General features: G+C 38.8%; 1 protein-coding gene across 1 annotated transcript in view; it reads right to left on the bottom strand.

The window, feature by feature from the left end:
• The window catches only part of IL1RL1 (interleukin 1 receptor like 1), a 50727-nt gene extending 35974 nt beyond the window's left edge, over nt 1-14753 (bottom strand). The window contains exons 1-7 of the mRNA XM_075593373.1: nt 14705-14753; nt 6271-6499; nt 4978-5155; nt 4537-4702; nt 2654-2719; nt 1310-1430; nt 1053-1201 (exon numbers count right to left, since the gene is read on the bottom strand). Coding sequence (XP_075449488.1) covers nt 1053-1201; nt 1310-1430; nt 2654-2719; nt 4537-4702; nt 4978-5155; nt 6271-6499; nt 14705-14750 — 955 coding nt within the window. The 5' untranslated portion in view covers nt 14751-14753. The remainder of the gene's footprint in view (nt 1-1052; nt 1202-1309; nt 1431-2653; nt 2720-4536; nt 4703-4977; nt 5156-6270; nt 6500-14704) is intronic.
• Nucleotides 14754-15056: the final 303 nt, after the last annotated feature.

Here is a 15056-nt window from a genome sequence, read left to right as displayed (position 1 = left end):
CAATTGATATTACCGAATACTGAAGTACTCATTTACTCTGCATTATTTCTACTGGACTAACATGGCTACTTCTATTTAATTATTTTTTTTAATGACATTCTACTTTAATGTTTATTTATAACTGAGGGATTGAGCAGACAAAAAAAAGTGCAGAGTAAGGAGATTTTTTTTTTTTAAGGATCAATCCTACATAGTCAGCCAAAAAACAACCTTTTGTAAAGAACTTAACCAATCTAATAGGCTTCGTAAACAAATGTAACTGTGTTAAAAGCAAATGTGTGGATACTTTTGTTTCTTTAAAAATTAATTATAATTGCACATCCTAGGGGCATTTGAAGGGGAGACTGTTTGAAGTTTACTCTGCCATTATTCCACCTTGTCCCCATCATAGATCCCTAAATGATAAAGGGGGTTGGGGGGAAGAAAAAGGTCCTTACATACAGTGACACCAGACAAAAGGAAACAACCAGTGGAAATCAAACCCCTCCCTAGTCTTAGCTCTCCAGGTTTACAAACTGACTTTTAAAAAAGAATTACAAAATAGGTATTGGATTTGAGCAAAATGCATCATCCAGATTTAACCCCTTAATCTCTACAGTTCTGGAAGGGGCGTGGCAGCTGTGTAGGTAGCGGTCACATGGTTGCAATGCATTCTGGTTCTTGTAACGTTCAATAAAAAATTTAGGATTTTTACGAATAACAAGAAGAAAATAGTACAAAACCATACAAATAATGGAATTATTCTTACTTTAAAGAAAAGGGTGAGGGGGGGGCATTTAAGGGCTCTCAACAGATTAAACATGTCACTGCAATTAGTACACTTTTGTCTTTGGAGGGACTGCACCTTTAAATGTACCAAAACATTTTATTAGGCCTGGTGTAAAATATAAATGATGTAGAAACAAACCAGCTTCATATTGAATTGGATATTTATGTAACAATTTTAAGTGCAAATTTGATAGATTTTGTTGAGCATGTTTGTTTTGTAAAATGAAGTACATCTAAAAATACTGTACATGCATTTTACATTTGTGTTATAACTTTAATCTTACCTGGAGGTTTTAAGGTTATTATAGATTCTTGCCATCCTTTAGAATTTGTTGCAGAGCATGTAAAAATAGAGTTATAATCTTCTTTGTTCACTTTAAATATTGTCAAAATAGAGACACCATACGTTTCAGTGGTAGGCTTATGTAAGATGCTACATATAAAATGATAAAATAAATTATTAGTTGTGTTTAGCTATTTACACCTAATCAGAGAAAATAGTGCACTTGAACAATGTCAAAGATTAAGTGGATAGCTTTACCTTTTATACTGTTGGAATCGAGATGAAGCGATGTGAGTTTTATTTATTTCCCAATTGACAGAGTGAAAACTCTGGTCGTTGTACCCAAGAAAGGCAGAACAAGTAATATTTATTGATGCACCTGGAAAATAATACGGAATAGCAATACAGAAAGATTAAACAGAAACAAATCTAACTTTTTAAGCTTCAACAGCAAATGCTGAAACTCTGAAATGTATTCACAAACAAGTTCACAAATGTAATTCATTCTGGACATTCGCTGCTAGTAAGAAAACTTGCAAAGATATGAAATCACGCCAGAGATTACTAACTGTAAATATCTTCCTTACAGAGCACATTAATACCAGCGTTATTTGAGAAGTACTGAATTCTATATCTGCAGAACATATACCCCATTACTTAAACATTTACAATTTTTCTCATTTCTTAAGTAAATAAAAATATAGCTTTTGAGCATATGAACATTTCTCAGACAAGTCTGCAACCCTGCTTTTCACCTGTATCGCTTGGCATACAATACTTCCACTGCTAGGGATTCTGGGAAATTACATGTAAATGAGCACACCCGTGTGTCACCTTTTGCTTTAAATCAATTTGTAAAATAGAACCCTATAAGCTCATGTCTGCTGCATTAGACAGCTTTTCAGCAAATACAGGGCTAAAGAAGTGCCATAGCCAGTAAACCTACTCACAGACAGCTGTTTCAATCTCTTGGGTCTCATCAGTGTGAGGCTGGTTATTCTAGCTTTGCTATTTGAAGCAGTGATGGGTTTCAACCACACATTAAATAAGTTATGGTGGGTAAAAAAAAGTGAGAAAATCCCTCCAGCGTACAGCATACAGCACAGACAAATTAAATCATTTCTTAAATATTCTTGAAGTGACCTGGGACAGACCTGAACATACTGTATATGCGCAGGAGATGGACTACACTAGGGAAACACAGGATGACTAACAGTACTGTAAGTCTATAGCTCTTTCTGTAGCCTAAATACAGATGTAGCCAGACTTACTGTCCTCGGAGCCGCGGGAAGAAGATCAAAGCACCGCGGCTCCAGGTACAGTAAAAGTCACGGCTCCCTGCAGAGTTTCTGTTCTTCTGCGGAGTGTTTTCACTTTATAGCATGTCCACTGGATTTTACTTTGTTGTAATGCACGTTTCACATAACTATCCTTTGATTCATTATTTCTTGAGCAATCCAAAAAATACCCACAGAAAAGCCAGTAAAAGGTATACGTATGTTCATGCATGTGAATTCTTATTCTTATTATTGGTGTTAGGCATATGATATTTGAATTTGCAGCATCAACTGTAAAAACATTTCAATAACAGATTTTACTCACCAAGTGCCACTTCCATGGAGCCATTTCTGGGGGTTTCAATAATGGGGAACTTGGCTAAAGACACCTCTACATTTATTAAAATAAATGAAATGTTACTGAGCACGATATTTATTTCTACAGTATATTGATGTAATGCAAAATCTCAGTAGGCATCATACACTTGCAATATGCCACACTCTGCAATGTTCCCAATACAAGTGTAAAAATAAGAATATCATAAACTAGAGGTGGGACCCAGACCAATTCTCTCAGCAAAGCTCATAAACCGGAATTTACCATGGTCCGATACGGCTGATTGTACTGCAATCCTGCATTGACCACCATTTGACATAATAGGTGCCGCAGACACATGTTATGGAATACTTGGACATAAATTGGCTCAGACTATTGCCTTTGTTACACTAAAATTCTTTATCGTTTTCTCTCCACAGCATTCTGCGTTATTGCTGGATATAGGTGCATCCACAGCTTAATCAAGTTTCTTACACATAATGCAGATTGTTAGCCAAGAATATGTATTGCTTCAGACTGTAGGATTTAATGACAATGCTTTGTTGCTTAATAATATGTTTTACATAAAGTCTGTCTTAAAGGACATGAAAAATAGCTATTTGCAGACAGGAGGGAGAGAAATACAGTACATGGGAGGAAAGTGTGAGGTAGGGAGAGATACATGTGGGGGAAGTGTAAGGGGAAGTGTAGGGGAGGGAGAGAAATACATGGGGGCGAAGAGGGAGGGTGGGAGAGAAATACATGGGGGGATGGTTTGTGGGTGGGAGAGAAATACATGGGGGGAGAGAAATACATGGAAGGAGAAGAGAGAAATACATAGGGGGAGGTCGAGAAATAAATAGGCAGGAGGGAGAGAAATACATGGAGGGAAGTGTGTGGGAGGGCGAGAAATACATGGGGTGGAAGTATGAGGGAGGAGAGAAATACATGGGGGGAGAGTGAAATACATGGGGGGCAGGAGATAAATAAATGGGCTGGAAGGAGAGAAATACATGGGGTAAGTGTGAGGGAGGGACAGAAATACATGGGGATAGGGAGAGAAATACTTGAGGGAGTTAGGATGTGAGAGCAAGGTCGTGTTTGAGAGGGGGAGATGATCTGAAGACCGCCAAACATATGAACCCTGGCGGAAACATTTTTTTTGTTTAAATTTAGGTGGCCATTGAAAATTCTTTGCAGGGGGGCCCAAAAAATGTAGTTACGCCACTGCTTGCAGTTCTACTCTATTTGGAGATCAAATTGCAAAATCAAATGAGATGTTAAATGACATTACAGAAAATGGTGCAGACAATAACAATACCACATCCACAGCTGAAAAAAGACAGAGTGCAGCAGCCAGCGGCTCCCGAGAGCAAAACAAAATTGGAAACTGCAGCCAGTACTGTATGACAGAGAACAAGGTGACCATGATAAAGTTTTCAGTCCCATAATGTGATGCACAAACTACGCAAAAGTGTGCAAAGATACATCATGTGACCAATTCAGACAGAGGTCTACTTAGTGGCATAAGACCGTAATTTGTAAACATTTTTTTTTAAAGGTGTCAATTAGCTTTTGAAAATTTAACCAACTAAACTTGTCACTGTCTTTAGTTCATGGTGCTAGGTTGGACTGCCCCTAGTGAGAAAATCACAGTTATGCTCTGCAGTATAAAGCAATAGTATCCACTACTGCAATTAATACTATACTCGCGTTGATTGTGAAGTTGCAGGCAGGACAAATACAATACGGTAGGTATCAGCTCATGTTTGCCCATTGATTTAGCAGGAACCCATGGTTCTCCAGTTTTTGTTAATACACTAACACAACTAGTATAAGGGAAACAGTTTAATTTAACATGCACAGCAACATAAAAAAAGTTTATTGGTTACCTATGACTTTTTTAATTTGTTTTGTCCGGCTGACGTTGTACTCTTTGCCATTACGCGTATATGTAAATTTACAGGTGTAGTATCCTTCATCGGTCTTATTAATTTCACTGATGGTGAGATCATCTCCCATCATTAGGTACTTTGATCCGTGAAGCTGTTTGCAATCCTACGTTAAATAGTTTAAGAACTTATTATTTTTGTGTTAATAAAGGAAACATTTTATTACTACAGTACTAGTACTGGTATACTTGTATTTTGATTCTCGTGTAACACAAACTTTGCACATAATATTTAATTAAAAATAATAGAAACAATGTAGAATACAGGTAACATGATACAAGAACAAATAAAACATCTATGAGGGAAATCAAAGATATTAGGCTATGAGAGGCTCGTCTCTTGGAATATAATATGGGGACTGTTGTTAGTAGTTTTTTTTACCTTGTACCAAATAAGTCTGCTTTTTTTTCGATATAAATCGATTTCAGGACAAACAATTTTTTCAGTAGGAGGCTTCGCCCTGTCAATCCCTATATTAACGGGCTGTCCAAAACAGTGTCCTGGTAGGGATTTATATATTGTCAAATTTACGGTTTTCCTATTATAACGTGAGTTAATTCTGAAAAAAATAAAAATAAATAAGTATTGAGCTACAACAAACTACATTGATACTACTGATTGATATGAGAAATGAGCATTCAGGGATCACTGTTCCAGAACGTTATAGGACTATTGTTACAGGTAGAGATGTGCGGATTTGCCAAAGTTCACTTCAATCAAACTTTTTTTTAAGGGAAACAGAGGAGCACAAAATCGTTTGTGCTCCAAAAAGAGCACATACGTGAATTTTCTTTTTGGAGCACAAACGATTTTGTGCTCCTCTGTTTCCCTGATTCACTTCAATTCACAGTCGCACCTATTGTCCCTTACAATTATCGATATTTATCACGCACTTACATCACAATCAGTATAATTTAGTTGATCACTCCCCATCCCTCCCCCCTTTCTTTGCTGTTAAACTTTTTTTTAAGTATGAAAAATTGACAATATTCTCTCTCTACCTTTACCCTTAAACATTTGGCTGATATTCAGAGAGAAATTAGAACATTTTCATTGAACTTTGAATGTCGCCAGACAAGAAAGTACCGTAAATTATACGTTTTACAGCAGAGACAGAGAAAGAGACATACAAAGAGACACACAGACAGAGACAGAGTACAGATGAAATCCCTCTCTCCGACCCTCTCTACCCCTCCTCATTAGCAAAACCCATACTTGTATTTCAGCATACTTATTTGTCTGGCAAAATTCAAAGTTCAAATGAAAATGGTGACTTCCGACACATCGAAGAGTCAAAAAGTTTGCACATCTCTAGTTACAGTACACCCATAAATAATTGGCCTTCTGTGTATCATTCCATATCACACACACACACACACACCTACTGTATAATCGGGGAACTTTGTATTATTTTACTCTTTTTTTCTTTTTAGATATTACCAAAACACATGCACTGAATTAGAAAATGCCGCGCCTGAAAAAGCTTAACGCCATGCCTCTCGGAGACAATGCTGCCATGGTGCCAATGCGGGGGGTCTATGCTTTTGGATCAGATCCCCCACAGCAATAATCCTCTGGCTTTGAGGCGGTCACGGTCCTGGGGGATGCTGAAAACAGTATGTCTTGCTACATTTGTACATACACACTGCACATGTAAAGAATAAAGATACTTACTGTGCAACAGAGCTATACAGCCCTGTGTCATTTTCTGCTGTTGGCAAAAACCACAGATATCTTCCAAAGGCATGTACTCGCTTCTCTTTATCCGATGAAATGCTCTCATTGTTGGGTAATCGGTACCACGTGGTGCCATTCGCTGCATACTTACGTGGATATTTAATAATGTAAGCCTCACCTTCTCTTGCAAACTTCTTTGTGGAATGTAACTCTTGACTGGTTGAGACTGAGAGTAAATAGTACAAATTTGTTAGATTTTCACTAACGACAAAGGGCACTCTCAAATGAGATATGAATTTGACAGACTATACTAATCAAGCCTATGCAGTACCATTTCTGCTAAAGCCCTGTTTTTAAGTGCTTAAAACCTTTGATTCATAAATGGGATCAGACTAATATTATGTCAGTTTTGGGGAGAATTGGGGTCTCATTTTTTTCCCAAGTTTCATCAGATTGGTAGTTTTAAAGGACCGGTTTACTAAATACAGCCGTTGAGGGAAAAATAAGGTACTGATAAACACTCAGTAGCTCATATTTAGCTTATTGTGTGCCCGTGGATTTTGTCCCCCTGCTGCGAATGTTATGGTCAGTTTCCCATGGCATTCTCCTGCAGCAGGGAATGTAACACAGTATATTTATATACACCTGAACCCCATTATAACGCGGTGCTCGGGGGCCACAGAAAACGAGACCGCGTTATAACCGGTATCGCGATTTTAAAAATGGCCATCGCGATCAGGGGTTCCGCGTCCACCGGAGGGTGTGTGTAATTAGGCATCCATTACAGCTCAAACAAATAATTAATATTTTTACACAGGGCGCCTTAAGCTCCCTTCCACAGAGCAGGCCGCAAAGAGGTCAAAATGCCAGCGAACAAAGCCAGAGCTAAACAATCTAAACTACCAATTAAAAAATGGCTAGTAACTTAAAAATAGTCTCACAGAATGTTAAAGCCCTGAACTCTCCTATGAAAAGAAGAATGATGCTTAGAGATTTTAAATCTAGGCTAGGTGATGTTTATATGTATTATGCAGGAAACACACTTAAATAGGGAGGATGTAACCAGATTAAAAGACAACATTTTCCATTAAATGTATCACTCACCAGCGAAAAACAAAAAATCAGGAGTGGCAATTTTGATCAAACCAAACGTTCCCTTCGCAATTGAAAAAATAAAAAAAGATAAGTCGGGTAGAATGATAATCATCGTTGGTAAGGTTGGTACAGAAGAATTAACCATAGTAAAGGCCATGTAATAATAGATAAGGACCTAAATACTATTATGGACAGTACAAGGGACAGGACGAGAACTCTTAACAAAGAACACCATTCAAAGTTAAAAAAAAACACTATGGCCCTGAAAAACAATATAAATGAAAGGTGTCTGGTTGACGCATGGAGAATGATGAACGCCATGACTATAGGATACTCGGCTCACCATAACCAATATACACGAATTGACTACATACTTCTATCGACAGAACTGGCTAGTAATGTTATCAAAGCTGAGATAGATAATATCACATGGTCAGATCACGCCCCAGTGATTGTAATGGTGAGAGGGATAAAAAACAGAGATCAACTAACACATCTTGGATAATAAATTATCTTCTACTGGGGATCCCAGAGACTAAGTAGGCTATTAGCGCAGCTCTGCGAGAATACTGTCTTGAAAACAACAATGGCCAAGTAGCAGAAAATACACTGTGGGCCGCCCACAAAGCTACCCAACATAGCAAAATTATTAGCATAGACTCACATACTGTAGAAAGAAAGAGAATAATAAGAGAATAGATAGGCTAAACAATAGTCTCAAGGAAAACAAAGAGGCATTTCATCACAACCCGTCAGATGATATCCAAAATAGATAAAGATAGAATCAAACTAAAAATATCCTGATAGAAGACACGGAAAATGCAATGCGTTGGACTGACCAACTTTATTACGAAAAGGTCAACAATGCGGACAGATATCTAGCTGCAAAATTAAGAAATAAATTGTCTAGCCTAAATATTTACAGTTTTAAGACAGTTCAAGGTGCCCTGACCTACAATCCAACAGAAATAAATTGGGAGTTTGTGAACTACTGCAGCAGCCTATACAATTAGAACAAGTCTGATCAAGAAGACTTGGACCTGGGTACAAATATAGACGAATATCTAGAAACAAGTAAGCTAACCAAGATTGACAACCCATCCGCCAACATGCTAGGCACCCCAATAACGACAGAGAAGGTTTCAGACACTATTAAAAAACTTAAACATCCAAAGCCCCAGACACGGACAGGTTTTCAAATCAATATTATAAAAAATTTGACTCAATATTAAAACCGTATTTTGTTAGATGGTTCAACAGAATAATAAAAGGTGAACGTTTGTCTGTGAAATGTTAGAGGTCTTGATAATAGTAATCCCGAAAGAAGGAAAAGACCCTTCACTATGCCCAAGTTACAGGCCTATATCATTAATAAATATGGACATCAAACTGTTTGCCCAAACCCTTGCAATTCATTGAAATAATCACGTCAATTCAGGAGGAGGATCTGTAAGCTGTATGCCGTGTGTTCCAGCAAGGTTGTATCAGCGTTTTACTAGCACTGCTGTGTGCAAGATTTACATTTGATTTGTAGCAGTGCATTGCTTGCTTGTATCAATTGTGCCAGCTATTATAGCCATTGTAGGTTACTGTGCATAAGTCTGTTATTTCAGCTCATATCTCTGGCTCAGAGGCATGGTATGATAGTGTAATAGGACACAGTATTTAGCAAGCAAGGCTGTTTTGGTGTGCTATTGGCACTATGATGTGTAAGAGTGTTTACCTAAGATTGGTTTAATAGTGCATTACGTGTATAGCAACTGTGACAAACGGCTTACTCCGGGGCTCCGCCGTCTGACACGGTCTTTTAGGGTAGGTTAAATGACGAGGCGTCACGTGCTGTTCCTTTAAACAGGCTATGCCTGGTTTATTCAGTCCCAGGCACTGAGACTGCCACAGTGCATACAATAGAAACACAAGCAAAATCCAAACCTGCTCACCTGAGCAATAACTTAACTAAGGTTTTCCCTGACTCAGGGTTGAAGTGGCTTTTCCACTTCCAACAACAAAATAAGGAACTTTGCAGCTTTAGACAAAAAAGAGCTGAATGATTTAACCTGTTTGGGGAGAGACTTTTCCCCTCTCTGCTTCCAGCAGACTTCCTGCCTCCAGGCTCTTGGGGGAGAGGGAAGAGGAACCAGGAAATCAGTCTTAAATACCTGATTTCAAATTAGCAGGACAGGTGACAGAAATCAGACAGCAGACAAACTCTGGTTTGGATCCCTCATCCCTCAGTTCCAGCACTTGCCAAACTGTGGGATGGAGTGCATGTATTATGAGGCTGCACTTCCAGCATAAACAGGATAGAAACTGTTCAGTATCCTGGAAGCCCTATATATGGAATTTATTACCATCCCCTGGTTTCTGCCACACAACATTGTGTCAGTTTACTGTAGCAAATGCAGGGTGTATTTGTAACAAAAGCATGGTATAATTTTGCAATAGGACACAGTGTGTCACACATATGCAAGGACATCTACTCACACTCTAATAATAACACCACTTATCTATCTACATGCCAATAAGCCTTATTCTTTAGCATTGCTACAACCCACCAGTAATTGCATTACTCCCACATACCAATTATGCTGTATCTTAGGCACTAGATTAGAAGTAAAAGTATACAGTGATGTTAGAGCTGTGCTGTGTCAGTCACAGCGTTTATATTTAGAAATCATATCTCGGTCTCATCATAGTGGTATAGTGGGTATTACATCTCATTCATTTGCTGGTGGGTTACTAGTAAAACAGCGCCATAGACCCAGCTCTGGACAAGTTTATGATATCAGACATCATTAAGTTTGGTGTTATGTGTTAAAAAAAAATTGATATCAGACACACCAAAGGCACACTACGTTTCGTCACTTATCTCCTCACAAATGTTTTAAAGAAAATTAAATAAAACTAAAAAATGTATTTGTTCACATGTGCTCTAAAGTATTAATAGCAGACATATTAAATGTTAAGTTTTAAATAAACCTTGGTGTGCATCATTAGAGTGCTTCTTTTTTAGAGACTGACTGTTAACACCAGCCTTCCCTCTAAACCTTGAAAATAGATTTCAGTTCAGCACTCAGACTGCACCCAGTACCAAATTGGTACTTAGGTTAATATATATATACTATATATCCAACACTGTTGATTATTTGTTATATTAGAGAGTGTATATTCTCCTTTGGTGGTTTTCATTTAAATAAAGTCCTGAATTCCCTAGTCCACCCTGACCAGGTGGGATTTACAACAGAGCGCCAAGCCTCGCACAACATCCATAGGTTCATCAATATCATACACCATAGTAATTAAAATCTAAGACCAACTCTGATCTTAGGCTTGAGCGTGGAAAAAGCTTTTGACAGGGTAGCGTGGCCCTTTATGTTTTGTGTTTTGAACAGGATGGGTCTCCATGAAAGATTCATTAATGGTATAAAAGCCCTGTACTCTAACCCATCAGCCACTTCATCCGCATCAATCAAAATTACAAACGGCACATGGCATGGATGTCCGTTGTCCCTCCTGCTGTTTGTACTATGCATTGAAGCACTGGCCTCCAAAATATGACTAAATCCTGGGATAAGGGAAGTTCCCATTGGGGCAGAGAATACAAAGTATCTGTGTTTGCTGATGTTTTATTGTCTTTGTCCAGCCCAAAATCATCCCTGCAGAATTTGTTTGCCTCACTTGAAGAATTTGGCAACTTGCCAAACTTCTAAATAAATCATGCCAAACCAGAAGCTCTGCGCTTGCATATATCCCAAGACGCTGAGAATGATATGACAAAGGAGTTCCCTATAGAATGGAAATGGGACAGGTTAAAATATCTGGGAGTGTATATCATAAAAACCTTACCCTGAACTCGTTAAAAAGCTGAAAAAAGACCTAAAGAGTTGGAAGGGATATCAGATCTCATGGTCAGGGAGTATAGTATTGGTTAAAATTAACTTACTCCCTAGACTGCTATATCTGTTCCAGGTTCTACCAATAACAGTTCCAATACAAGTACATTAGCGACCTGGAGAAGGGAATCACTAAATTTATATGGAATGGCAGAAAATCTAGAATTAAGAAACAAATAATGGTGCTGCCACTGAGCCTAGGAGAACTAGCACAACCAGACCTGGTTAAATACTATGAAGCAGCTAGGCTGAGCTCGTTAATATATTGGTCAGCGAAAGTAAAATCCGAACCATGGATATAGAAAGGTCAGAAGTGGAGAGCACTGATATGGTGACTTTTTGTAGCTGAAAAAAGACTCTAGGACTACACAATCCAGGAAACAGCCAGTCATAGCGCATTTTCTAAAAATATGGGTCAAACATTGCAGATACAGTATAATTCTGTCTCGTCTATTACCTCTCCAATGACACCGATTAGGTCCAACCCCAACTTACCTCCAGTTTACCAATCAAACATATTTAAGAACTGGGATAGTAAAGGGCTGACAAAACTAAAAGATATACAGAAAGCTGATAAGACGTTCGCTGAACCAAGAGTGGCATATGGAAGCCCAAACACACATCTGCACCAATTCCTACAACTGAGACATTGCATCCCCTCAAAAATATAAACAGGCCCCTTACCACATTTGAGAATTAGTATCTAACAGGAGAGTACCACAAAGGGACAATCACTCCATTATACCAGATCCTACTATATATATATATATATATATATATCCATTATACCAGATCCTACTTTTGCAGCCCAGTGTACAAACAAATAAAAACATCCTAGAATGGAAAACTAATCTTAAAATATTGCACAGATGGTATTATACCCCAGCCCATCTACACTCCTTTTGCCCAAAAGCTTCACCCTTATGCTGGTACAACTATGGCCAATTAGGCACATTTAAACATATTTGGTGGTCATGTTCCAAAATCATTTTATTCTGGGGTAAGGTCCGGAGATTAATCAGCAGAGTCACGGGAATAGATATACCATGGACCTGGGGTGCGCAAAGTGAGGGCGCAAGATTTTCTGGGGGGAAACACGGCTGTTACAAAGGCCCCGCGCTTTGCCGAAGGCAATTAAAATAAATGCCGGGGACCGCATGAGGCCTTTGTGGCTTTTCACTTACCTGGAGTTCCAGCGACGCGTCTCCATGGCAACTAACATAAAATGACATGCGGGGTCATGTGATGTCATGTTGCCATTGCAACGTGACATAACATGGCCAGCGGCGTCATTTGATGCTGGAGCCGTACAAGGAGGAGGGACCCGAGCCAGAGGGGAGAGGAGACAGGTGGGCGCATGTAGGTAAGTTTGCGCACCCCTGCCATGGACCATAGAGATAGTGTTGACTCTTAGGTCAGTGGAGGATTTGGAAAGGAACTTGGACCTTTTAACAATACAAATCCTATTGGCAGCCAAGGCAGTGATTGTTAGACACTAGAAGCAAAATGACCCCCAACTCTTACGTCACCACGCCCCTTGTCCATACTGCCACCCCCCTTTTTTTCCCCTAGTTTAACTTTTTTCCCCATGTTTAACTTTTAACTGTTGCTGGCCTTTAACTCCTCTAGCCTTTTAATGACCATTTTTTCATGCAGTGTGTTCCTTATGTGTTTTATTAAAATTATTATTATGTATGCATAATTATGACGTATGTAAGCTCTGACCTTTGGAGCATGATAGGTTTTAAACTTCCCCTTCAAGTTGGCACTTAAGCCTATGCTGTGGGAATTAACCCTTAAAATGTATTTGAATCCTGCCAGTTCTTTAAAGGTTTTAATGCTTTTTATTGCTGCCTGTTCCCCAAAGTTTAAGGGAACACATATCTGTTTTTTCACCCATTAAAATTGTTGTTAGTGTTTATTTTGCCCACGGACATTAGTCCCGCCCCTCTGAAGGATGATAGGTGCAGAATCGAGCAATCCATACCACCATTGGTGGAAATGATGCAGGCAGATGATTGGAAGGATGACATCACACTTGACTCCCGATTGGCTGTGCTTCTGTATATCAAGCAGGCCAGCCACTTACAGGCACCACAGACTCCTGAGGAAGCTGTTAGCGAAACGCAGAAGTCTACTTGCGTTGAGTCTCTGGTTCCTGTTTTATAGCAGCTTGCTTTGCACACAGTGTGACGCAGTCACGTGGTGCCGAATACTGGTGGAGAGAATCTAACCCGGAAGTCCTGCGGAGGCTGACAGTGGAGGAAGCGCCGGCGCAGCCTGACTCCCCTGCAGCAGTTACTACGCATACAGGTTATCTCTCCCACAACGGACAAAGATTAAGCTCTATTTCCATTGCCTGATTTCTGGGGCTTGATTGTAAGTTCCCACTGCATCCGTGTGCCTCCTGATGTCATTTTACTAAACCCTTTTTTTATCATTTTCCACATTTGTGTGGCCATTCTTGATTTCAACCACTGTGTCATGTGTATACCTGATCATATTCCAGCCTCTTACCCCATAGGACTATAGCAGTGGCTATCTGTCTATATTTTGTTTCTATCCACTGTGCATGTCCCCATTCCCAGTTGGAATATTTTTTTACCCTACAGGATTGCACTATCATTTGTGTTATTGTTTTTTCTCCTCATATGTTCATCCTGGTGTCTGCGCTCCCTGACTTCTGGACATTGCCCCAACTCTTACGGCAGTAATACATAAACTAAATTATATAATGATTATGGAAAAACTCTCCAGTCTGGTCTAGGACAGATATTATAGATTCCAGACGATATGGGACCAATGGGTGACCTAATGGGAACAAAGTCAATCCTAACTTCTGACAGCTGCCCTTGACAGATGGTTAAGGGTCAGTAAAATGGTAAAAACTGTTAAAGCAATGCTATTGAATGTTGAACAGTCTGCTCCCTGTTTGGAGACTAAATGGATGAAAAAAACCACACACCCTGTCTCTCCCTTCTCTGTACCCCCCTCCCCCCACGTTACAACCACCCATCCTAATTATAATTTGTAAAAACCAATCAAATTTAAGTTTGGAAAAAAAAATAGAAACATTCATCAAAAATTAGCACATCTGCCTTACATCCTCCAAATGACTGAGATTTCAAAAGCCTCTTGTGCGGTCCCATTGGGAACATACCAGAGAGAGTTTTAACATTTTGGGAATTATTGGATACTGTTTCTTGAACCTAACAAGCTAAGATTATATTAGCACACTGCCATTCCTTTAATATAATTAATTAAGCTGTTCATTTTCACATTTTGCCATATCAACTCTCGTGCTAGGCTTTTCTTTATTATGGTTACATCTTATTGCATGTCTGGAAAAATAATCATACGCATATGGTCAGTCTTGTTGAAAAAGATAACACTTACCAGTTAATATTATACAACAAAGTGTAGTTTCATAAATGCATACTTACATATAAGTAAAAAGGCAAAAAGAAAAGTCCTGTTTAAAATTTCCATTGCAAAGCTAGAGAAGAAATATAAAAAAAATAAGTTGTTACGATTAGAATAAGTTATTAAAAATGACACATTAAAGGGGATTTATATTAGTTTTTTTATGTAAGTAATGTACAGGGATGAAAGAGCAGACTTTACAGTACTGTAACTACATCAAAGCAAATGTAATGTTAAGTGTATCTCCTGATTAGCCAGTGAACAGTGTGTAAAGTGTATTTGTCGGTTAATTAGAACATTAAGTTGATGATAGATGATGATCACATTGTAGTTAGGAAAGTTGTCTTAAATTGTTTGGCTGCAAAACATGCC

Source organism: Ascaphus truei, chromosome 3, assembly GCF_040206685.1.
Source record: "Ascaphus truei isolate aAscTru1 chromosome 3, aAscTru1.hap1, whole genome shotgun sequence".
NCBI classification, from domain to species: domain Eukaryota; kingdom Metazoa; phylum Chordata; class Amphibia; order Anura; family Ascaphidae; genus Ascaphus; species Ascaphus truei.
This window is presented reverse-complemented; position numbering and strand designations above follow the sequence as displayed.